This window comes from Vicia villosa, linkage group LG4, assembly GCF_029867415.1.
Source record: "Vicia villosa cultivar HV-30 ecotype Madison, WI linkage group LG4, Vvil1.0, whole genome shotgun sequence".
In the NCBI taxonomy this organism is placed as follows: domain Eukaryota; kingdom Viridiplantae; phylum Streptophyta; class Magnoliopsida; order Fabales; family Fabaceae; genus Vicia; species Vicia villosa.
In genome coordinates this window covers 165,934,916-165,962,304 of record NC_081183.1, presented here as the reverse complement: position 1 = coordinate 165,962,304, position 27,389 = coordinate 165,934,916, and the positions used below count along the sequence as shown (strand labels likewise).

The window sequence follows — 27,389 nt, the reverse complement described above, 5'->3', positions numbered from 1 at the left end:
AGAAATACATGATTAAATCTTTAGAAGGCACATTATAAATATGTATGCTCTCTCCCTAATTCTTGCATCTCAAAACTCATATCCCATAGCTTTCTTTCTTTTTATGAGTTCTCTTGCCATAGATATCGTCATGGCCTATTCAAGACAAAAATCCAGAGAAACACCAAGAAGGAATGTGTTCAATGTGGGATTAATAAACCACAAGCAAGAGGAGAAAATGAGATTCTAGCCAAAAAGGTAATTCAACCATGGTACATGAAATCAAGTCTATAGAAGACTCGCAAACCTTATCATCAAATATGTCAAGCCTCTCTCAAGGATTTCTCCTCGGTTTCACTTTTCTCCTTAGTTGACAATTCAACGGAGAAAAAAAGTGACGCAATATTCATAACACCCTTTGTTACCTGGTCCATCAAACTGAGTTTTTCCAATGGAGATAAAACCATTCTAGTAATAGTATGGGTGATCAGTGCATTTTGATGCACATTCCTTTATGTTTGTACTTAGGCATTTCTATGGTTCGCTTTGCTTATTTTTATATTTTATAATGTTTTTCTAATTTAGTTTATTTTTGGTTTAATTTCATTTTCGCACTTTATTTTCAGCATTAGCAGTCTGCACTAAAATGATGATAACTGGAGCTCCGGGAATCAGATCGACGCATTCTAGTAATCTACGGAAAGCTAAGAGAAAGAGCTACAACTTTCATGTTGGAGCCAAAGTCAGATTCGAAGTGCATATTTTCCAGAATTTCGTTTGAATCTGCAGCATTAGTTTTATTTACTTTTGGATTGTTAGTTTTGGGCCTGGGTTATGTTTGTTTGACCCAGTTGGGTTATGACCCAAATTCTTGTTTCTCCCGTTTACCTAGGGCTAACCGATATTGTTCATTGTTACGTTTTTAATATTCACGAAATTATGAGGCAAACTTGTAGGAATTCCATGGAGAACTAATTTCTTTGAGACAATTTGCTGTATTCAGATTCCGACCTTGAGGTTATTATAATTATAATTCAGTTCTATTCCTTTCAATATTAATCGATGTCTCTTGTTTGCTTAATTCGATTTGTATAGACTATATTGATTTAATTCGATTGGTTGTATGATCCTAACTATAGTCACATTATCGTTTGCTTAATTCGTTATCGTGTCCGTTTAATTCATGTTTGCTTAATTCATAAAACTTAATCATGTTTGCTTAATTCGGATAATAGGAACATACAACTTATACCATCAATTGCGCTTGTCAATGGATATTATAATCGAATAGGAATGGATAATCAGCAAATTGTCATTTTACTTATTTTATAATCACTTAATTTAATCGCTTATTTGCTCTATTGTTCATAAATAGATCTAAAACCATAAACCCCCAATTAGATTTCTATTAGGTAATATCAAAACAAGAGTCCTTGCGATACGAAACTCTAGTTGTCGTTACCGTTAACTACAGTTTTCAAAAATACTCGTTTTTGATCCGTGCGCGACAGCGGATCAAATTGGCGCCGTTGTCAGGGATTCTTGTTGTTATTAACCGATATTAGATTCATATGTATAGTGTTCTTGCTAGGATTTTTCTTGTTTTTTTTGTTGTGTTTATTGATTTTCAGGGTTGCAATTCCGGTTGCAGTACAGTGATAAGTTTTCCAGCCTATTAGGTAAGTTTGAAAGCTACTGTTTCAAATCAATCTGAATTTTTTCCATAAAGTCAGAAAAAAATCGACGAACAGTACTTCTCAAAATCGCAAATTCGTTGTTTTTCTATTTTTTATGAATTGTTTACCGTTTTCATAGTTTCATAAAATTCCAAAATAATTCCCAAAATTCTTATTTTTCTTAATAAGATTAAATTTTGTGTTTTTATATTTTTCTTAATTTATTTTAATCGTTTTCCTTCTTTCTATTTGTTTCTGCCTGTTTGGGACATAGTTGGTATTTCTGTGTTTGTTGAAACCATGGCTGAACAAAGAACTTCGAGACAGTTGGTCGTCCCTGATGCGAATTATAATGGTTTATGCATTGAGTACCCTGATATTGATGTACCTTTTGAATTGAAATCTGGTTTAATACATTTGTTGCCTAGGTTTAATGGTTTTGCAGGTGAGGATCCGCATAAGCATCTGAATGAATTTCAGGTTGTGTGCTCTGCACCTTTTGAACCTTCACTAGAGGATATTGTCAAACAAATGGTTGCAAATAATCTCCAGTATCAACAACAAATAAATTCTACTCTTCAAACTTTGCAAACACAAATTGGACAACTTGTCACTTTGATGAATGCCATGCAGCAAGCTCAAGGATCAAACCAACAACCCTTGGAAGAGAAATCTATTTTTCAAATAGAGTTTTTTCTGAAATTGTTGATGATACTTGTACTGATTTTTTTGCAGATGATTTTCCATCATTGTCTGGTTTTGATGATGTTTACTCTTGTGATGTTTGTACTGACACTAAAATTTGCTCTATTTGTGCTGAAATTGAGGTTGCCTTGCAAAATGATATTCTTACTGCATATGAGATTGCAAATGAATTTATTCATGTAGATGAAGCTCTCGACACCTCGGCTTCCCGGAACAAATCATTCATCGAACAATCACATTCCCAAAAGCTGAAACCAATTCCTGAAAATCTTAAATATGCTTATTTAGTGATGAATGAAAAGCTACCGGTTATAATTTCTTCTAACATTGATTTTGATCAAGAAAATAAACTTTTGCAAATTTTGAAGAAGCATAAGAAGGCCATTGGGTGGACATTGGCCAACATTTTCGATATTAGTCCGTCCATGATTTTTCATAGGGTCTCAATTGAAGGGGAGGATGAAACAAAAATAGTGAGGAAGCCCCTCAATCTTTTGATATTTGGTGTTGTGGAAAAGATCACGTGCCCATTCAACACTTTTATTTATCGAAGGTTCTTCTTTGATCCTGGAATAAAAGGCGAAGGCACTAATAAAAATTTCAAGTTCAATGGGCATTACCCAAAGCTACTCCATGAGATCCCCACTTTGGAAGAAGAAAATGTAGAATATATCTCTTTGGGAAAGGCTGCTTACGTGATCACATATCCTCTTTGACTACTCGGGTGTGTTCTTTCCTTTCTCTCACTCTCATGATATATTTATGTTCTTTAATTGAGGACAATATGTGTTCTAAGTGTGGGGGAGAGAATCATTTCTTTATTTTGTTTTCTTTCAGTTTTTTGTTTTTGTTTTGTTTTCAGTTCTTAAAAAAAAGCATTCTTTTGAAAGTTTAGGCTATAGATTAATATGAGGTTAGTTGTGGAAACGTGGGAAAAATTCACAAGATCTATATCGTTTTAACACCGTAGGTCTCCTGAGTATGGAAATTATTTTGGATACTTGTATAACATAGCCTTGAATTCTCATTCTCTAATTTCTCTTGAGATGTTTATCTTTGCAGTCGGCACCATCTCACACATGCTCTACATAAGGAAGCCGATGAAAATAAGTGAGTGATCCAAGTTTTATTTGAAAAAAGAAAGAAAGGAAAGGAATGCACCTTCTAAGTTTGGTGACTCTCACCCGGCCACTTAACCCAACGGTTGTATAACCTACAAAAAAATGATTTCAAGACCCTTTTTTAGTTGGTTCAGAGGTTTCTGGTGCTGAACTTGGTAGGGCGGATTACGGTCCGATCTCCCGCAGCTACAATTGGGAAATAAAAGGGGTATACCACTTAGATACCAGAACCCCATGCAAAAAGGATCAGAGTCACTAACCGATAGCCTTACTATGAGTGTGTGGGGATAACGGACTTAATGTGATTGCGCCAGAATGAAAAAGAGTAAAGAGGATGATGAGTAAGTTGGGCGTTAGTTAAATAACATGATTCGATGTGGTTTGTGTGTTCAGGAGGCTTATGACCGCACAATTGCAGAATTGTGTTCCTACGATATCCTTAGTGTGCAAGATTAGTACCTATTGATGTAACCTTAACCGAAGAAGAGTTTGCAGCCTGAAATGCGTAACTGATGTTGTGTGTTTCTTGTGTTTGATTTTATTTTGCTCGGAGAGCAAAAGTTCAAGTGTGGGGGAATTTGATCAGTGCATTTTGATGCATATTCCTTTATGTTTGTACTTAGGCATTTCTATGGTTCTCTTTGTTTATTTTTATATTTTATAATTTTTTTTCTAATTTAGTTTATTTTTGGTTTAATTTCATTTTCGCATTTTATTTTTAGCATTAGCAGTCTGCACTAAAATGATCATAATTGGAGTTATGGGAATCAGATCGACGCGTTCTAGTAATCTCCGGAAAGCTAAGAGAAAGAGCTACAACTTTTATGTTGGAGTCAAAGTCATATTCGGAGTGCATATTTTCCAGAATTTCGTTTGAAGCTGCAGCATTAGTTTTATTTAGTTTTGGGTCGTTAGTTTTGGGCCTGAGTTATGTTTGTTTGACCCAGTTGGGTTATGACCCAAATTCTTGTTTCTTTCATTTACCTAGGGCTGACCGCTACTGTTCATTATTACGTTTTTACTATTCAAGAAATTATGAGGCAAGCTTGTAGGAATTCCAAGGAGAACTAATTCCTTTGAGACAATGTGTGTATGAATGTTTATTGGATGAATTATTATCGTCAACATTATTATTATTTCTTTATTTTTTGTATAATGACAAATATATTTAATATATGTTCTAGAGGTAAGGCATAAAATAGGTGAAAGATTTAGCAATTGGTTCAAGTCATATGCTACAATTATAATTTAAATTAGATGAAAGAATAGCTTGAATCAATGTAATTAGAATCATGTGATTACCTAAGGGAAAAGAGCACTCAAGAATAAACGAGTATACAAAATAAATACCAGAGAGAATAAATCCCAACCAGGATACAAAGCAAGATTTGTGTTGAGAGATTTTAATTAAAGAAAATGAATTGAATTTAAAGAAATTTTCCCACATGTGGTAACGACAATATCTTTTATAGGTAAGTTAGGATTAACAGCTAGCTTCATGTTGAAATTCGTACAAGAGTTGGGTGTTGAGCAAGAGAAGTTTGGGTTATTCGGTGATAATCATATTGAAATAGATCTTTGTAAGAATTCGACATTTTTTCTAGGTTAGAGGACATTGAGGCACGGTATCATTGGATACGATATTCTTTATAGACGAAGTCATTTTCACTTAGGAAGATTCATACTAACTAGAGTGGTTTAGATATTATGACAAAGACTTTTCCTTTGAAAAATATAATTAACTGTAAAAAGAAGGCCAACAGGGTTAGAGAGTTCCTTCCCACTTACGTTGTGAAGGAAAGATTAAATTTGTAGGGTGGATCCAATCTTAAAGTGGGACTTATCAGCACAACAACAACAAGAAGGATTTTATAATCCCTGATATAAAACTAACACAACAACTATAAGGCAACAAGATGAAAGAAAAACATCTACACAATAAAAGGAAAAGTGACGATTGTTGTTATAGAAGAAGAGGAAAATTGGTTTGAGTGACAAATGGGTGTGTAGCAAACATTATTCGTTTGAACTACAAATTCAGTTCATTATTCCTATCACTTATCTAATTATATCTATATGATGTTTGACTAGTTTTACCTTCTCTCAGTGTTGTTTTGGTATACCTAGATTTTGTAGAAGTGTTGTTTGAGTGTGTTTTCCCAGCTTTTTTTATTGGTGAAGATTTTTATTCCCTAGTGTTACTAGTAAAATTTTGTGTACCCATTATTTATATAGTGGATGATTATACTAGATGTATGGAAGCAAATTGACCATTTTTCATAACCTTCTAAATATCATAATTTATCTCCTATATGAAGATTCTTATCCTCTCTTTCCACAAAGCATGCCCTTATCCATTAAAGGATGAAGGCATGTTTATTAAATTGTTTGAAGTCATTTCTACCTCATAGGATGAATAATCATATAAAAGGAGTTATGTTGTGATGCCACTTGTTGAGAAAGTGGCTGCAAACATAAGAGGCGGGGTGAATTGTGATATTCAAAATTTGAGATGTATTTATAAAAACTTTTATTTTATGAAAATTTTTATGTTAGAAAATATAAAGTAACAAGGAGATAACATGGGAAAGGTAGAAATAAGATGAAAAAAAGAGATACGCAACATAAAAGTGAAAGGATATAGAGATTGCACTAAAGATTTATACATGTCCCTATCGGTTTCCTCTTGAGAGTTTCACTAAAACCAAATTGGAGCTTTTATAAAATCATTCTAAACAACCTTCAACGACATTTGGAGCTTTCACACAAGATTAACCCATGAACCTTCAACAATAAACAGAGCTTTTACACTGGCTTAACTCAATCACATTTCATTTAAATTAAAATTGAGGTTATTGAGGATCAACCCAAACAACCTTAAACAATACTAAGCACATGGCCAAGTGAGCTTTCACCCTTTTTCACTTTCAAAACTTTAAAACTTCAAGTTTCTTTGCTTGATTTAATAATAATTAGCACTCCAATTGGAACTTGAATCTTATGAAGGACGATGCTTGAAATATCTTCTTCTTGATCAGATGCCATCACCATGAACTATTGGATAGTTGCAATAAACTCACCCTTTAATTATTGTCACAAAGAATTCTTGGAGAGAATTATCAACACTCAAAAATTGTTTGACTTTTAAAGTTATCATCTTCTTAACAATGTCATCATTTGTATTCTTCAAAACCAATAGAAGGTTATACTTGCACAACACATAGATTCACATACTTTGATTCTATTGTCCCTCAACAGTTTGAATTAGAATATGGTTTCTATTTAGGTTATTTGGGTCATCCTCTCAAGAGTATTACTTTTTCCTAACAACTTCTTCAGTAAAGAGGATATGAAAGATAAAAGTATTTCTCCCTTCTAGAAATGGTATATGGGCCAGTTACAAGTTTACTTACGTACATTTTCTACTTCACTTGAAAACTCTATTCTTTGTTTAAGTCAATAATAGTTCGAGTGTTTGTGATATGAATCTTTAGGATTGTGTTCTTTCTTCGTGCTTTTAGAGGATGATATTTTGTTGATGGTGGTTCTCATTTTAGAGCTCTAACTTTTTTCTCATTGGTAGAGTGGTAGTTTGCTTGGAGTTTTTTTTCCTTCTATCTCTTTGATTTTAGGTATTGTACACTATTTTATTTTGGCTTTTTGGGCACTCCTTGTTCCTAGGTTGTTCTCTCTTACAACTTTTCTAATCTGTATAATCATACTCGCTTTTAGACAATATATATAAGTCAAGTTGTTAATAAAGATCTTCAATGCTATAAAGAATAACATATATGAAGAAAGGAAAGACATAACAGAACATAATTATTGTGTGTGAGACGATGGAACTATTTACTTTTAATCAATGTTTTAAAAATCAAACTGAACCGCTCGGCTCAATTGGTTGGACCAAGAATCAGAGGTGACTCCGCTCCGGTCAGTCTTGAAAAGCCATAGGGGGTCAAAATCATGGTAAAATTAGAAAATTAAATTGAACCGTTCAAAATCGTTCGAACCTAAGAATCTGAGCAGGTTTGTAAAATCGCCCAGTTGAAAGAAATGTTTGTCATTGACCAATATTTATATTTTTGATAAAAAAATTCAAATAATTAATATGTTAGCATCGATACTTAAAACATTTTTCATTTACAAAAAAATAAATTATTCTTTAACACAAAAGTGTAACACTAATTTCTAAGTTATAACACTATGTTATATTTTTGTTTCTTTAAGGCTATGTTTGGGAGTTTGGAGGGGAAAGGAGGGGAGGACTTTGGAAAATAGGAAGAATTGGATGAAAAGGATAAAAATATTTTGGGTAGGAGGGTTTTGGAGGGTTTGAGTTTATTCGTAACACCAAAAACCCCATAAAATGGGGGAACTCAAAAATTGTATTGAAGGAGGGTTTTGGAGGGTTTTGAAGGGCTTACATAAATTTTCCAAATATCTTTTAGGTTGTTATAGTATTCTGAAAATTAAAAATTTACTAATGATAATGACTCTTTTATCATTCTAAACAAAATCATTTTTTCAAAAAATATCAAATATTTTTTTAAAATTTCATTTTTAGAAGCCTTCCCCTCCCCTCCCCTCCAAACTCTCAAACATAGCCTAAGCGTATCATTATATTATGTAATTATGTCTACCATTGATCTCTTAATATTAAGTTTGTAATCAATTTTTAAAATATTTATTTTATTAATTTTTTTGTAAGCCAGATATATTGCAAAGAGAACTAAGGGTTCTCAACCTGATTACGAAATAAGAACCGAGACGATGCTCGTTAAAAAAGAAAGATTACAAACCAATTCAAAAACTCAAGATAAATAAAACAAAGAATTTTTTGCTAAATTCATAGAAGTTACAATTTGGATAAATAATCTTTCCAATGAACATCCACCTCCAAACCAACGCTTTAATTCTCCACACGGTATCAAGAACATTTCAAATATCGTTTCTGAAAATAATACAATTCCTCAAAATCCACATGCTCCAACACGTGGCCAACAAAAAAATATCCACCTTACCAACCTTGACTTTGGCGCTAAAACTAAAAGCTCTCCACGAAAGAAAACTCTCTTTAAAGTAATTGAAACGAGAATACTTCTTCCCTATTGAATCTCTTATCTCCCTCCAAATGAGGAGAGCGACATTGCAATCCAAAAGAAAGTGATACGACGTCTCTTCCGCCATCCCGCAAAAAACGCACTTACGATCTTCAATAGAAAATATAATTCCCTAGACAAAAGAAGATCTTTGGAAGGGAGTCTATTCCTACAACATCTCCACGCGAAAAACTTCACCTTAAGCGGTAAATCCCCCTTCCAAATTAGACCAAAAATAGAATCGTATTTATTTACCAGACCAAACAGCACACGATAATAATTCAGCAAGTTGTAAAAACTACTTACCGAATACCGTCCATCCGTTCCAGACCTCCATTCCACCGCGTCTAACCCTTACTTGATCGGCTGAGATTGCAGCAAGTCACAATACTGCTGCTGCTGTTGTGACGTTGTGGGCTGCTGAGGTAGCAGCATACCTGCCTGCTGTGGAGTGTCACCCGCGTGCTGATGCGACAAAACTGGTAACCCCAAATTACCCCACTGCCAGGAACCATTTAACCAGCCACCCATGCAAGCTATAGTCGCGTACTTCAAATCAAAAATTGAAAACAAAGACGGAAACCGATCTTTCAAACAAAAATCACCCAACCACTTACAATACCAAAAGGAGGTGTTGTAACCATTGCCTAAACGAAAGCGGCAATTATCCATGAAAAGGTTTTCCGAATATTTGGAAACAATTATGGTTAAATCTCTCCACCAAATTGATTAGTTGTCGCTCTTCTCAATCGCACTGCAACTGTTCACCATATTGAAATTAACATCACCGTAGCGAGCCTTTAGAACCTTGTACCACAAAGCGTCATTTTCCTCCAAAATCCTCCACCTCCATTTTTGGAGAAGCGCCACATTGAAGTCGTCGATTCTTTTGATTCCTAAACCACCCTTCTCTTTCAGTAAACAAACTTCCTCCCATCTAACCCAATGTATGTGCCTCCTCTCCTCCAAACCTCCCCAGAGGAAATCACTTTGAATCTTATTGAAATTCTTGACAAAAATAGCTGGAGCTTTGTAAAACGATAGCATAAAAATCGAGATACTATTCTACACCGATTTGAGAAGAGTTAACCTCCCTCCAAAACTAAGAAACCTACCCCTCCACCTCTCCAACCGATTCTTCTCATTGTCAAGAAGCCCTTTCCACATAGATATCCTTCTCGGACTAGAACCAATAGGAATGCCGAGAAAAGTGAATTCCGGATTTTCCTTTTAGCATGCAAGGAACGTAGATGCCATGTCCATTCTATTAGAGTTAATATTTATATCAATAAGCTTGCTCTTGTGGAAGTTTATCCCCAATCCTGATACCAACTCAAATCCCCTCAAAACCGCCTTTATAGACCAAAGGTGTTTCCAACAACCGTCATCCACCAACAAAGTGTCATCGGAAAATTGAAGGATATCAATGAAACAATTCCTATTGATAGCAAAACCCACAAAATTGCCATTTGAGACCGACTTGCTAACCAAACTCCTAAGACCTTCTGCGACAAGAACAGAGAGAAAAGGCGAAAGAGGGTCGCCTTTCCTCAAACCCCGTTCGACCATAAACTCCTTCGTGGGACTTTTGTTAACCAAAACCAACATCGTAGTAGAAAATATCATAACCTCCATCCAAGACAACCAAACCTCCCCAAACCCTATGTTCTTGAACATGAACCTAAGGAAGTTTCAATTCACCTTGTCATAGGCTTTTTCAAAATCAACTTTGAAAAGAAGACATTCGTTTCCATTTCCTTTAGCGAAATCCACCAATTCATTTGCAATTAAAACGCCATCAAGAAGTTTCCTACCGGGAACAAAAACACTTTGGCATTGTGACACAATAGAAATAAGCACCGACTTGAGCCTAGAAGCCAAAAGCTTAGAAAAAGCTTTGTAAATACATCCCACGAGACAAATAGGTCTATAGTCTTCTAAACCCAAAGGATTCGAACATTTAGGAATCAAGGCAAGAAAATAAGAGATGCAAGACCTTGATAAAAGAGAATTGGAGTGAAAACTCGAAAAACACCTAACAAAATCCTCCTTCATGAAGTACCAACACTTCTTGATAAAGAAGAAAGAGTATTCGTCGGGCCCCGGACTCTTGTCTCCCCCACACTCCCAAACCACCTCTCTAATTTCCTCTTCCGAGAAAGGTTATGAACATGTGGTTATGTGACTTAATTATGTATAAAATTTAGCTTGATATTGTTAATTTACTTTAAAAATAGTTAATTTGACCGAAGATTTAACTGGTTGAACCAAAAAATCTTAATTAAACTAAAATTGTCGATTGAACATCTGATCTGATTTTTAAAACATTGCTTTTAACACTTAATTGATGAATTTTTTTTGTTCCACTAGAAAAGAATTTAATTGCAACCTCACTCTAGTTACCATCATAGATTTTATTTATCGAGTGTTGCTAAATTATATATTTTATGAGTTAAAAGGTAGGGCACTGACGTGTAAAATAGTTTTACATTGTCATCTAATAGAAAGTCATCAATTTGTTATGTCATTAATTTTTTTTAAGTAAAAAAATAATTTAATTAGATACATGATAGTGATTAGTTATGAGTGTAAAAATATTTTAAACTGTTAGCTAGTGCATCACCTATTTTCTCATATTTTATTATTTAATTTTAAAAAAAACATAAATGGACTAAGAAAATATTTGATCCATATCTAGTAATTTAAATTGAAGGTATGTTAGATACTTTAACTGATATGGATAAAATGAATGAAACCAATTATTAAATTATATGTTAAACCAAATTAAATCCAAGAAAGTATTATTTTTTTTATATTTCTTTTAATATATTAATATAAACCAACTATTAAATTATTATTTATAAATCAACAATTTAAAAAATAAACACTAATTTATTTTAAATTAATCTAATCCATCAACTTTGCCATCACTAAAACAACCTGAATAAATTATTGCATGAGTAGCACAATATCTGTCATCCATTAAGGTCAACGATCTCCATTATAATGTTACATTGGACATTAAACTTTGCACAGAATTCATGTAGTTTATTATGTTGATCCTTGGATCATGATAGGACATGTCTACTAGATTACAATTTTATAATTATACCGTTAAAAGTTTTAAATATTGTTTAAATTGATTTAATTAGACTTATATACAGATATGAATATTCTGAAAAATATTTTAAAGAATTTATAAACAAAATTTCTTTTCTTATACTCCATATTCAATACTTGCATGTACCATATGTTACATCCAAAACCATTGTCAAATAAAATTTCATTGGTTCATAATTATGGCCCAATCCCTGAGATTCACAGTGAAAAAGCGTGCACCTGAATTTGTAATTCCGTCAAAACCAACACCTCATGAAATCAAACTTCTCTCTGACATTGATGACCAAGATGGATTACGTTTTCAAATTCCAGTGATACAATTTTACAAGTATGATCCAAATATGGCAGGGAAAGACCCTGTTGATGTTATTAGAAAAGCACTTGCGAAAACGCTTGTGTTTTATTATCCATTTGCAGGTAGACTGAGGGAAGGTCCTGGCAGGAAACTTATGGTGGATTGTAATGAAGAAGGTGTATTGTTCATTGAAGCTGACGCTGATGTTAGTTTGAAAGATTTTGGTGAAGCTATTCATCCTCCATTTCCTTGTTTGGATGAGCTTCTCTTTGATGTTCCTGGTTCTTCAGATGTGATTAATACTCCACTGCTGCTTATTCAGGTAATGTATATTGATCTTCTCATAGATACTTTTATAGAATGAATTCTGTTGGTTTTATTAGAGTTTCTATATGAATATTCCATGAAAATAAGAATTATGATTGGAGTTACGACAGTTGATTATTCTTATTCTCACCCTTTAAGTGTGTAAGATGGACTGCTGCACATGATCTAAAATTTAACACATATGTTTTACAATAGGTAAATATAGTTAAATCACACCGAGTCTCCGAAAACTTAAGACAACTCTGCTAACCATTAACAAAATGGTTTACCTATAGGCTGGTGTATGATGATGGATTGGGCATAGATCTAGTACAGAAAAATAATGATAATGACTTTGATAAAATTGTGATAGATCATTTTTTTCAAACACACACATGATAGATCAAAATGTACATAACCTAATGTATTTAACTCATTTGCATTTCCAGTAACTAACTCACATTTTACCATGTGCAGGTCACACGCCTCAAGTGTGGTGGTTTCATTTTTGCTCTTCGTCTAAACCATACAATGAGCGACGCATCGGGTTTAGTTCAATTCATGAACGCCTTAGGAGAAATATCTCGCGGGATGAGCAAACCTTCAATCTCACCAGTGTGGTGTAGAGAGCTTCTTAACGCAAGAGATCCCCCAAGAGTAACATGCACTCATCATGAATACGAAAAATCACCTGATAACAAAGGAACCATCTTTCCCTTACACAACATTGTTCATCACACTCTCTTCTTTGGTCCCACCGAGGTAGCCGCAATTCGCACTCTTCTTCCATCTCACCAACGACAGCAACATTCCAATTTCGAAATCATCTCCGCTTACCTTTGGCGCTATCGTACAATAGCATTACAATTACCTACTAACCAAGAAGTTCGGATAATATGCGTAGTCAATGCGCGTAGCAAATCAGTAAACCTGCCATTACCAAAAGGTTACTACGGTAACACCTTGGCAAAACCTGCGGCAGTTACAACAGCAGGAAAACTAATTGAAAATCCATTGGTTTACGCGTTGAGTTTAGTAAAGAAAGCAAAAGCTAGTGTCACACAAGAGTATATGCATTCGGTTGCAGACTTAATGGTGATCAAGAGTCGACCTCACTTTACTATCGTGGGATCGTATCTAGTGACTGACGTGACACGCGCTGGATTTAGAGAGGTTGATTTTGGTTGGGGGAATGCTGTTTATGGAGGACCTGCTAGAGCAGGAGAAGGTGGTATTCCTGGACTTGCTAGCTTTCATTTACCTTTTAAAAATGCTAAAGGAGAAGAAGGGTTGGTTATACCGTTTTTTCTACCAAGTCTAGTCATGGAGAGGTTTATAAAAGAGGTTGATAGTGTACTTAAGAGAAACATTAATCAATGTATTAAGGGTGATTCAAAATCTAGTATCATTATTTCTTCAATGTAGTGTTTAAAAAATGTTTGTTTGAATTTAATTACTTTGTATTGAAAATCATTCAATGAAATTTTATTCTTTATGTTTGGTGTGATTATATATGCTTGCAGACACTACATGTTATACGAGAAAAATCACCATGATTAAAACAATAACATAGGGATTTTCTGGATTGGTTTATTTGAGCTTATTGTATGTAAGTTTTATGACACTGTTTCGTAGAGCTTATTCAAACATCTTATAGCATTATTCATAATAAATTTTAAGTTTATTTTTATATATAAGTTCTCAAAGATAACTGATGAAAATAATTTAGAACACATATAAAATAATAATATATATTTATATTTTTTTGTTAGAAAAATAGTTTATGTAAGTTTTTTTTATAAGTGCTTATTTGATAAGCACTTATACTATATGGTACAAATAAACTGTTCAGCCAAACAAACCCATTGTCTTTTAAACATGTACTTTATTACAACAAAAGTTACTTATAATTACTAGGTTATTTAAATGAGATATGATATTGTTACACTCATTTGTGAAACTTACACCGTACTTTATACGGTCTTGTAATTTCTATCATGTTTAATAATTATTTTTTTCTTGACACAAATAACACATGCCTAGGGTGTATTTTAGAAGAAATTGGATCATCTGCAGTCGCTAGTTTGCCCTAATCACGCAGTCAAAGCATTAGCAGCCGTTAGATTTTCATAGAACAATTCAGATTGAATGCATGTCTGATTTTTTTAAAAATAAAAAATACTTAATTTTAGTATATGATCCATTAGATGTTAATCAAACAATCATGTAATCATGACAGGGTGAATTTGTGTTTTCACGACTGCAGAGAATCGTTATCCATTTTAGAAGTTAGAAGGTGTAAAGATACAGTGTTGGAATTTTAGGCTATGTTTGGGAGTTTGGAGAGGAGGGGAGGGGAAGACTTTCAAAAACAAAATTTTTAAAAAATGTAGGAAAATATTTGACATTTTTTGAAAAAATAAATTTGTTTAGAATGATAAAAGAGTTATTATCATTACTAAATTTTTAATTTTCAAAATAGTATAACAACCTAAAAGATATTTGAAAAATTTATGTAAGTCCTTCAAAACCCTCCAAAACCCTTCTTCAATACAATTTTTGAGTTCCCCCATTTTATGGGGTTTTTGGTGTTATGAATAAACTCAAACCCTCCAAAACCCTCCTACCCAAAATCTTTTTATCATTTTCACTCAATTCCTCCTATTTTTCAAAGCCCCCCCCCCCCCTTCCTTCCCCTCCAAACTCCCAAACATAGCCTAAGTGTCAAAATAGCAGCCCTCTATTTAAATATAGTAAGTTTATTATTAGTATCAATGGTAAATGTTTAAAAGAATAAGAAAATTTTTTTAGCCACCTCCCTATGGGGGTCACCCCCAGCGAAAAACCAAAACTACCCCTGCTTCGGAAATGAACTTCCGAAGTTTTTTTTTTTTAATTTTTTTTTACTTCGGAAATGCATCTCCGAAAACACCACTTTTTTGGTGTTTTCGGAGATGCATTTCCGAAGTCATAAAAAATTCAAAACCGTGAATATTTTCGGAAGTTCATTTTCGAAAATATTTCTGCATATACAAATTTCCCTCCTTCACTATTTCATCATTTTTCTCCAAAACTTTTCCAAACCCTCTCCAAAACCCAATCAATCTCCATCCATTTTTCGTCCTAAAATCAAGTTTCAAACCGTTGATCACGTTAAAGGGAGCATAGAAAGCTACAATTTCAGGTAAACATCACTCATTTCATCCCCTATTTCACTACATTGATTGAACAAATTTATGCTGAAAACTGATATGGTTCGGAAGTTCATTTCCGAAATATGATACCTAACATATTTCGGAAATGAACTTCCGAAATAAGCCCTGGCAGTAAAAAAAAATTGTTTTGGCCAACTTTTGATAATTTTTTTATTTGTTAGGTATGGTGCATCCGGACAACATTGTGCAAGACGATGACATTGGACTTGTCAACGTTAATAACGATCATGTTATCGACGTTAATCCTATGATCAATGCGGTTGATGTTCGGCAAGAATTTACAAATGATCGGAGCTTCGATAGTCGCGAACAATTGATTGATTGGGTTCGGAAGGAAGCTACAAACATGGATTTGGAATTGTTATTTTAAGGTCGGACACGGAAATAGTAGGCGGAAAGCTTTCGTTGTTTTGAATTGTGAACGGGGTGGGAGTTATGTACAATCAAACCGGGTGCTAAAACACGAGGACACGGGGTCGAGAAAGTGCGGGTGTCCCTTTAAGTTGCGTGCTACTCTGAGGGTTGATGATTTGTGGCGGTTAACCGTGATTTGTGGAATTCATAATCATGCCTTGGATGTCAAGTTACACGGACATCCAATGGCGTGTCGTTTGTCCCGCGAAGAGAGGAATGTGATATCGGACTTAACGATAGTCAAAGTGGCGCCTCGCAACATACTTGCCGATTTGAAGCGTAAGAAACCGGATAGCGTTTCAAATATCAAGCAAGTTTACAATGAACGGCACAATCTCAAAGTTTTGAATATGGGTCCTCGGTCGGAAATGCAACAACTTTTGAAACTATTAGGCGATAACAAATATGTTTCAAGCTTCCGAACTTCCGAGGACAAAGTTACGGTGCATGATATTTTTTGGACTCATCCCGAAAGTATCAAATTATTCAACACATTTCCAACCGTTCTAATCATGGGTTCGACGTACAAGACAAACAAATATAGTCTTCCTCTTCTAGAGATAGTCGGTGTGACCTCGACGGACAAGACTTATTCGGTCGGGTTTGCTTTTTTGGAGTGTGAAAAAGAAGACAACTTTACATGGACCTTGGGAATTTGTAAGTCTTTGTTAGTTGATCAAGAGGTTATGCCAAACGTCATTGTCACCGACTGAGACAATGCTTTGATGAATGCGGTCGACACCGTCTTCCCAACATCTACCGCGTTACTTTGCCGGTATCACATAACTTGCAATGTTAGAAGCAAGTTGAAACCCGCGGTTGGGACAAAAGATAGGCCGGATGAAAATGGTAAAGTTGTCAAAGTCGGTGTTATGGTTGATAGGATAATGGCGGCATGGAGGGAAATTTTGGATGCATACTCCGAAGAGGTGTATACCGAGAAATTGATACACTTTAGGTCTTTGTGTGGTTCCATTAAGACTTTTTGTCATTATGTTGAATCCACCATTCTTGACAAAGTTAGAGAAAAAGTCGTGTGCGCTTGGACAAATCGAGTTAGACATCTTGGTTGCACCACGACTAACCGAGTTGAATCCGCACATGCGGTCTTCAAGATGTGGTTGGGTGATAGCAAGGGAGATTTGTGTCGGGGATGGGACACCGTCAACCAAATGCTCCAAAATCAACATAATGAAATTCAAACATCGTTCGGTCGGAGCAAGACGGTTATGGAACACCGGTATAAGGGCCAAATTCTATTCTCCCAATTGATTTACAACATATCTCGAACGGGTTTGAATTTTTTGTTTCATGAAGCTAAGCGGTCGGAGACCACGGGGCGGGATAGTTCATTATGTGGGTGCACCATTAGAAATACATACGGCCTTCCATGTGCTTGTATACTTGCAAAAAAGAAGAAGTTGAATTCACCCATACGCATGGATGAGGTAGCCGACCATTGGAAGAAACTTCGTTTTGATGATTTTGACCCGCCGAAAGAAAATGACTCCAAAATCACCATCTCCGACGAGTTGGAAGTGATAATGGAGAAGTTTGCTAAAGCGGACGACACAACAAAAATGCATATAAAAGAACAATTGCGAAAGATCGCATTTCCGAAGACCACCGATTTGAAACCGCCATCTCAACCGGTTAAGACGAAAGGTGCACCGAAAAAGTCCAAAATTACACAAGATGACACGTTGTCATACCCCAAAATTTGCCCGTACTATTTCTCCTACCCAAATTCAAAGTCAAGACATTATAGTCAATAAAAGGCCATCTTTTTCAAAAGCTTTGAATATGAACATGGAGGACTCAATTGAGACAGAAACAAAAAAAGTCATTTAGAGGACATTCTAAGCCTTCTAAAAACGATCGAGGACACCTCCATATGATAAATATCGAAGGAATTATGACTTATTAAAGTTGACAATTTTGAAGGAAGTTTATGAGAAAAATGTTGGCCAAATTTAAATTTTTTCTTCTTTTAGGCCCATAATCATTTGATCCAAATTTGCTTCTAATGTTGTTGGAAGCCTACTAGCCCAATCCATGCCATTTTATTATTTATTTTTATTATCTTGATTTTAATCCATTTTTTCAATTTAATCAAAATAAATAATAGGAAAAAATCAAAGATTTGGTCTATGTTTATTATGTGGTCAGAACATCAGAATTATGCCAATATATTAAGTTCAGATTCGTAATCAAAGGAGATTGGAAAGAGAAGAGTGAGATTGAACCAAATTGGAAAGATCGGGTGATTGATTTCAATCAAATCTCAATCTCCATAATTCAGAGAGATTGAATCCAATTTCTTAAACCTAATCTAGTGACATATATATGTGGAAGAATAACAGAACCAAGGCGGATTCGGCAACCAAGAATAGGCAAGAAAATTCATAAAACCTCAAGAACAAGTGGAAACCGGTTTCAAAAAAAACGGGGGATCCAGAGCATCTTAAGGCTTCAAACGCACTCCTGGGACGTTGCCGAAGCGTTCCAGATCATCGCCCCAACCAACAACGTCCAGAATTGCCCCTCACAAACCACGGTTTGCTTGTTCTCACTTTGCTTCAATTACGACTCATCATGCATCATAAATTGATTTCAATTGCATAATTGTGTTTCCCTTGATGTTTACGATCTTTCTGTGTAATTAATTTGATTTTGGTTACGTTTTAAGAGCTATGCCATTGTTAGGGTTCATGAGGTCCGAATTGGGGGTTATTATTTGGAGGTAAAATTAGCCAAAATCGACGGCCCCTTTATGCTTAGGAGGAAATTTCGGTTGGATCCATGGTTTCCTCTTGGATTTATATTGTATATTGCTGATCTTTTGAATGTTGCAGAGTTATGGCCATGTTTTGGAACCGTTGCCAAAGGTGCTGTTTCTGGAAAAATTCACGAAGAAGAAAAGCAAGGGCTGGGCGCGTTCTTGTTTCCTTTTTAAAATTTATTAACGTCATTTGATGGTTTATTTTAATCAAGGTTCAGTTTAGTATCAGCAAATGTCATGTGCTTCAATGGTAGAAGGCGTGTATAATGCCCAATCGCGGGGTCCCGGGATCGATCCCTACTGGGCGCGTTTGTTTTCTTTATTTTCTATATTAAGTCTCACTTGCAGATCATGTGCGCCTATTCTCACGCGTCTCTATGGTGCACCTTCGATTCAAACCATCAGATCTCTTGTGAATCCAAATCTGATGCTTCTGATGACGCATGGCCATGGTGGACGTCCAGAAGACAACCACACTGAATAAAAAGCTGAGTTTTCCAAGAATGTTCTCTTTATTTATGTAATTTGCTATTTTGTCTTTTCATATATATTTTGTTAAATAGTTTTATACTAAATTCTTTTTCATAAAATATTCTAATAAATAAAAATAGTTATTTTTAATTATTGTAAATAATTTTCATTTATTTCTATTAAATTAATTTAATCTGTTATTTTGTTAAAATTAGGGAAATAATTTTTGTTAATTGATAAAAATATATATTAGAATTAGAATATTTAATCAAAATTTTATTTGCATCGATTTAATTAATTAGGTTGGAAACCAATGATTAATTAAATTGATTTTTTATTCATTCTATTAAAACTTAGTCAATTTGTGCCCGAATCAGGGTTTACGAGAATTTGCCCTACACTAAAAAATATTTCTTTGCCTGTGCCTTTTTTTTCAGGGTTAGCAACATGATTCCTCCCGACTACGCGCCTTCAGAAACCCGAAGCTAAGTATTCGACTCCAAAATGCAAAGTCTATTTTATTTTCTTTATAAAGGTTTGTCTTTTTAAATGAACATTGCCTATACTCAATTTTTCTCTGCCTTGCCTCTTTTCAGGGTTAACCTTAAGGCGCTCCCGACTGTCAACCATATCAGATCAAATGCAAAAAGCTAAGTACCATTCATTTATTTACTCATTTCAATTTGTTGTCTCGACCTTCTTATTTTAGGGTTAGAGATGTTCGCTTCTGAATTAGCCATACACTCACCCAATTTTGTTATTTATTTGCCTTTTCAGGGTTTGTCGAATGCCAAAGCGACGAGTCTGGTAACCCTGAACCCTATCTTAAATGTTTTTTCTATTTTATTATTATTACTTGTGTCAACCCTGATAAGGGATCCGCTGGCTACAATTTCCCGCCCCCTTTATTGCTTTATGTTATTATATACTGCGTGGTTAGTAATCTTAGGGAGTGCAAGCCTTAAATTGAACTAGAATAACTAATTAAAAGATAAATATCTGAATATAATCACGTGATTGTTGCACACACGCACCCTTTTGGGTAACCCCCTGTTGCCTGTTGCCTGTTGCTTTCGTATTTTTGCAGAATAAGCCAAGTCCCTCGAATACGAGGATACCTCAGCCATGTTGCCTCGATAAAAAGGTCATGACCCTAAATGATGCTGCCTTCGATACACAAATGACCTCGACCCTCGGAAGTTGCCTACGGAAAAAGGCTGAGGTATCTTCTGGTTGCCTACGAAAAGGCTTATTCTGATCCTTACCTTAGACTACCTGCCCTTCTATGGCATGGGACAGTCTTATGGCAAAGGATGCTTCGATGACCCTTCAACCTCCAAACGAAAGGCTTCCTGCCCTCTTATGGCAAGGATAGACCCTTTCATTCTGAAAGGCAAAAAGAGACCTATCATCTGAGTTTAAGGTAATTGCCCCTAATTGCCTTGCAATGCTCAAACCTTTTTATTATATTCTTTCTCATAATTTTTCAAAAGGGCAACGCTTATTCACAAGCTAAAGTCCCTATCTCTTTCATCTACATTTTCTAAACAAACGAGCAAGCAAAGCAATTAAGAGCCCATGGAAAACCATGGATGCAAAGGGTGCCTTACACCTTCCCTTTGCATAAATTACCCCCCGAACTTGGATTTCTTTAAAAAGGTTTTTTTCTGTTTCTTTTAGCCTTTCCGAATTTGTTTGGATAAAATAAAAGTCGGTGGCGACTCATGCTTAACCGCGACATTTTACATTATTAAAAAGTCAGTTCACCGTATGACAGAACTGGCGACTCTGCTGGGGAGAATTTTCTTATAAAAGAGGGGTTACCTTAAAAGTTTAGGAATCACTTAAATGTTTTCTACTGTTTGCTTTGCTTGTTTTATTTTTCGGGGCTGTTTTGGGAAAATTGAAGGACGAATCCTATTCCCGGATTCAAGAACACTTAAGTTTAGGAGCGGCATAGTCATGGAGACCCCCCTTGTGCATGCTTGGGGTTGGTCAAAATGAAGTTCGCACTTGAGTTAGGCCTCCACTGGTTATTGTGTACCTCTTTTGCATGAGAGAGGTTTATGCATGTATCTTTGGGCGCGTCGGAGCTCAAGGACCTTTAGTCACCTTTAACCCATCTTGGCCTTTAGGAACGTAGTGGGAGGACTACTCTTGATGCATGTTAAGGGCATAGTCGCTACCCGATACTACAACTCAGATAGGTTCTTTCTCAAAGTATCATTGCGTGGTATGCATGTACCATGTTCGAGGGTGCTTTAGAAGGGCTGACAATTCTGGGTCACCTGGTAGAACCCGTTGCTGATATCATCCTTATCCCTAGAAGTACCTTTGGGGGAAGGGTAGTCACCTGGTCATACTTCATGCAAGCCTTTAAACTTAAGGACTCTTGTGTGACTTGCTTGTTATCTAACCTTTTGGTTTCCTTGCAGGATTTGCTTGTAGGACATTTCGTCCTTATTACCATATGCTCTACCTTTCTATTTCCTTGCAAGATTTGCTTGTAGGACATCTCGTCCTCGTTACCTTATGCTCTAACCTTTTATTTCCTCGCAGGGTTTTCCTGTAGGACGTCTCGTCCTTATGACCTTATGCCTTACTTAATGCATTGCATCTGCATGACATCATAACATCATAACATCACCTGTAAACTAACCCTTTCAAGGATCTTAGGGATTCAAAGTGCACAATCTCTTATCAAGGACGGAATTCCTAACTAGGGGCAAGAAGATTTACTTTCCTTTGGCCACGTACCTTCCAATTCAAAGACACCGTACCCATCAAAGGGGCAAGAGGATTTATTTTCCTCTAGCCATGTATCCTGAATCAGAGGCGATGACCCACTCGATATGGTGAGCTTGATTCTCAAAGAAGGATGTTCAAAGACAAAAGTCGTAATTCTTCAAACAAATATGCGACCGAATCACTCTCCAATGCTGCTAACTAAATTCCTTAAAGATCCTTGAAAACATTTCATTTGCATTCATGACATTGCATATTTCTAACTTTGTTTTCAGGTTCCGCCTCGACAATCATTCGTCTCAAATATAATCGAGCTGGAGATTCATTCTGACAAGCCCTTTTACATTCCAAAACTTCGTCGAATAACTCATCGACTCTAACAAGCAAGCATTCTCTATCAGATATGGTCTAATGTACGACCCGTTCCGGTATTCTCTATCAGATATGGTCTAATGTTCGACTCGTTCTGACACCCTTCATCAGACATGGTCTAATGTATGGCTCGTTCTGATGTTCTCTTCAGATATGGTTTAATGAATAACTCGTTCTGATTTCCAACTTCCAGATATGGTCTAATGTACGACCCGTTCCGGTATTCTCTATCAGATATGGTCTAATGTACGATTCGTTCTGACACCCTCCATCAGATATGGTCTAGTGTATGGCTCGTTCTGATGTTCTCTTCAGATATGGTTTAATGAATAACTCGTTCTGATTTCCTACTTCTAGATATGGTCTAATGTACGACCCGTTCTGGCATTCCTCTTCAGATATGGTTTCATGAATAACTCGTTCTGATGTCCTACACCAGTTCCACAACAACAACGCAAGCCAGATGCACCTAAGCGTCAATTCACCAAGATCAATATATCGTTGGCTCAAGCATTACAACATCTGTTGAAAATCAGATTGATTATTCTGAGGGATGCTCCTAAGAATTCTAACACCTACTATAAACCCAATGCGAGGTGCGCGTGCCATTCCAACAGTCTTGGACATTACATAAACGATTGCTGGACATTAAAGAATAAGATACAAGATCTGATCAATGACGGAGAAATCAAATCCAACCCTCTTGAAACCCCTGTGGTGATCACCGCTCCTATGCCTAGTCATGACAAGATTGATTGACATCTCGACGAACGAACTTTTGGATCATTAGATCTACTTTCATTTGCATGTTTCTTCTCTGTTTGTTTAAACATTCGAATTATGATAGACATTATCTGTTTTAATAATCATCATCAGTGCATTGCATATATTTGTCTTGAATAAATTATTTCGTTATCGCTCATTTTAAATTACGTCTTTACTTTGCATATGTTTTATGATACTCAACTCTGGCTAAAGCTGTATACCTTTTGAGGGAGGATGACGAAAACGATACCGCAACCTCATACAGTATGCTTTTGAGCGGACTATGCTGACGATGTACAGGCATTGTTTCAATTCCTAAACAGTGGAGATATAAGGATGTTAATCCCTCGTCAACCCCTTTGAGCCTAAGAAGTAGAAGTTTATTTCTTGTACTAATTAAAACCCTTGATCATAACCTGGGGCATGGTAGTTCTCAGTTAATTTGGCTGTGCATTCTAGTTTAAGAGAATCATTCAGTACACCTTTCAACAAAGGCTTCAATCACAAACGGTCATCCGCACACATCAAAGAAGTGTTGGAGATGTCAATCAAAAGACAATGATGGTTCGTCAATCATCAAACAAGACAGTCAATATCTTCAAAAGAAAAAATGAAAAATATATATACAAAGAAAAGCCTGCTAAGTCAAAAATCAAAAGACGACTTAGGCAAAATCAAGGCATCCCGCTGACTGTAAGCTCCGAAATAAACAGTTCAGGCAAAAGTTAGGGATATCAAAAAGATGAAAAAAGAGAAGTCAATATACAACACAATGTTGTGACTACCAAAGGAAGAAGCGACTGCCATCTCAAAAGCTTCCCTTGCTTGTGAACCATCATCATTATCAAAGGTGCAAATCCAAAAGTCTCTTGGAACCTGAATGCATAAGTTGAATTAACTGAGCTTAGGATCGAAGATCATCACGAAGAGGGGTGGGTACAATCAAATTTTGAGCCTTTATCCTTCGTTTCTTAAACCGTGAACCAAGCCACGTTACAACCCTTAAAAGTCCTAACTGAAGCATGGTTAGTTCGAAAGCATACTGTCACAAAAAAGGTATCCTGACTCCTTAAGGTTTACCACAAATGCTGAGTTGACACTTCGTTTTTTACAAACATCACGTTTTTATAAACATCATGCTTTTACATATCCAGTTTTAATGTTTTTCAACAAACTCAAGACAGACATATGCATTGCATCTCATGAATTCATTATTAAGCATATTCTGCTATATAATTTCAAATGTTAGCATCAGAAAGAACTTGCACAGGGTACAACTAATGACTGAAAGTTATCCCGACAGACAATATTACTCCAAGAAGCAATGTCTCTTACGTATACAAGGGGCATGATACGTTTTTTCCAATCAATCTGGGGCAATCAAGTCAAGATTCCAAGAATATCTCAAAAGCCAAAACAATCAAAGGCATACACCTCAAGTGGGTTTCAAGCTATGTTCTTGATCAAACTGAGGCAATCAAGTCAAGATTCTGAGAATCTCTCAGGATGCCAAAATAATCAGGGGCATCATCCTGAGTTTACGATTACTAAGGGCATGTCGCCCATAGCGCACATCTCATAAAGTCCTCGTGAGGCGAATCTTTCCAAAGCTCTTACTAGCGGGGGCAAACCTATGCAAGTCCAGTTTGACATCTTGATCAACATTCAGTGACATGTCCTAAATCCAGGAATAGCAGGTACTATAATGCTAGGGGCAACTTTCACCCATGTCTCCCCACAAAGCCGGGTTCACAAGATCATATCCCCACAGAGTAATCATTAAGAAGATATCTTCAAACGCTCCCGATAAAGACATGGCTGCCCAACAGAGTTTACATCTTCAACACTGTCGCTCTCCTCCAACATGATTTATCAATATCTTTATCACCAATCAGGGAACATCAAGTCACTGATCATCTCCAATCATAAATTCCCAGCTGAGCATCTTCAAGACAAGATCAGACAGTACAATTACAAGGACATAAAGATCTACTTTCTTAATCAAAGACAACATAAATCATATTCACATATCATATGTCATAAACATATTCATACACTGCATACATTACCTCATACATAACATGCAAAAGCTCTCATTTATTTTGAGGGATTCATTACATAACTCATGCATCATGACATTGCATAAAGATTAACCTTACCTTTTTCAGAATACAGGTACCGACAAATGAACGAAATCTCCAACTTTCCAAGATCTAATTCAGCTACTACGAATGGTACTGACACGATCAACGCTCGAAGATCTAATTCATTTACCACGAACGGTAATGACACGATCACTTTCAAAGTCTAATTCAGCTACTACGAACAGTACTGACACGACAAAAGATCTAATTCGGTTACTACGAACGGTACTGACACGGTCAACGCTCAGAGATCTAATTCTATCATCACGAACGGTGTAGACACGATCAATGACCAACTAAGTCTAATTCAGTTACTACGAACGGTGCTGACACGACAAGAGAATCTAATTCTATCATCACGAACGATGTAGACGCGATTATCTCCTCAAGATCTAATTCCATCATCACAAACGGTGTGGACACGATCAACTGCTTCTAAGGTCTAATTCGGTTACTACGAACGGTACTGACACGATCAACTCTCAGAGATCTAATTCTATCATCACGAACGGTGTAGACACGATCACTGACTTTCCCAGTCTAATTCAGCTACTACGAACGGTACTGACACGACAAAATATCTAATTCGGTTACTACGAACAGTACCGACACGATCAACCTTTAAAGAGATCTAATTCCATCATCACGAACGATGTGGACACGATCAAATATTTCCTAAGTCTAATTCAGTTACTACGAACGGTGCTGACACGATCAAACTCTCAAAGATCTAATTCATCTACTACGAACGGTAATGACACGATCAAAACACAAACAACACTTCTCAAACACTTCAAACATCCAGATGGCATCTTCAAGCCCATCTCCAACAAACACTTTTCAATACTTCGAGCTCAGATATAGTCTAACGCACGACTTATTCTGAATTTCGTATTTATCCAAACTGGATGGCATCTTCAAGCCCATCTCCGATAAAAGTCCCTACTTCAACTAGGGCAAATTTCTTGGTATTCTAGTGTTCAATCATCTTCCACCTTCAGATACCGACTGGCATACAAACCACTCTACATCTTCAGGTTTAAGATAATTGAACAGGGGCAGCTGTCATACCCCAAAATTTGCCCGTACTATTTCTCCTACCCAAATTCAAAGTCAAGACATTATAGTCAATAAAAGGCCATCTTTTTCAAAAGCTTTGAATATGAACATGGAGGACTCAATTGAGACAGAAACAAAAAAAGTCATTTAGAGGACATTCTAAGCCTTCTAAAAACGATCGAGGACACCTCCATATGATAAATATCGAAGGAATTATGACTTATTAAAGTTGACAATTTTGAAGGAAGTTTATGAGAAAAATGTTGGCCAAATTTAAATTTTTTCTTCTTTTAGGCCCATAATCATTTGATCCAAATTTGCTTCTAATGTTGTTGGAAGCCTACTAGCCCAATCCATGCCATTTTATTATTTATTTTTATTATCTTGATTTTAATCCATTTTTTCAATTTAATCAAAATAAATAATAGGAAAAAATCAAAGATTTGGTCTATGTTTATTATGTGGTCAGAACATCAGAATTATGCCAATATATTAAGTTCAGATTCGTAATCAAAGGAGATTGGAAAGAGAAGAGTGAGATTGAACCAAATTGGAAAGATCGGGTGATTGATTTCAATCAAATCTCAATCTCCATAATTCAGAGAGATTGAATCCAATTTCTTAAACCTAATCTAGTGACATATATATGTGGAAGAATAACAGAACCAAGGCGGATTCGGCAACCAAGAATAGGCAAGAAAATTCATAAAACCTCAAGAACAAGTGGAAACCGGTTTCAAAAAAAACGGGGGATCCAGAGCATCTTAAGGCTTCAAACGCACTCCTGGGACGTTGCCGAAGCGTTCCAGATCATCGCCCCAACCAACAACGTCCAGAATTGCCCCTCACAAACCACGGTTTGCTTGTTCTCACTTTGCTTCAATTACGACTCATCATGCATCATAAATTGATTTCAATTGCATAATTGTGTTTCCCTTGATGTTTACGATCTTTCTGTGTAATTAATTTGATTTTGGTTACGTTTTAAGAGCTATGCCATTGTTAGGGTTCATGAGGTCCGAATTGGGGGTTATTATTTGGAGGTAAAATTAGCCAAAATCGACGGCCCCTTTATGCTTAGGAGGAAATTTCGGTTGGATCCATGGTTTCCTCTTGGA

The 27,389-nt window shown here is 35.9% G+C and overlaps 2 protein-coding genes across 2 annotated transcripts; one reads left to right on the top strand and one right to left on the bottom strand.

The window, feature by feature from the left end:
* Positions 1-8,937: 8,937 nt before the first annotated feature.
* On the bottom strand, positions 8,938-10,191 carry LOC131598257 (uncharacterized). Its single transcript, XM_058870874.1, has 4 exons — positions 9,913-10,191; positions 9,699-9,810; positions 9,339-9,611; positions 8,938-9,230 (listed from the first exon to the last, which is right to left on the bottom strand). The coding sequence occupies exons 1-4, from the start codon at positions 10,189-10,191 to the stop codon at positions 8,938-8,940; spliced, it is 957 nt and encodes a 318-aa protein (XP_058726857.1).
* A 1,691-nt stretch (positions 10,192-11,882) lies between these two features.
* LOC131600169 (benzyl alcohol O-benzoyltransferase-like) lies at positions 11,883-13,729 on the top strand. Its single transcript, XM_058872369.1, has 2 exons — positions 11,883-12,320; positions 12,782-13,729. The coding sequence occupies exons 1-2, from the start codon at positions 11,883-11,885 to the stop codon at positions 13,727-13,729; spliced, it is 1,386 nt and encodes a 461-aa protein (XP_058728352.1).
* Positions 13,730-27,389: the final 13,660 nt, after the last annotated feature.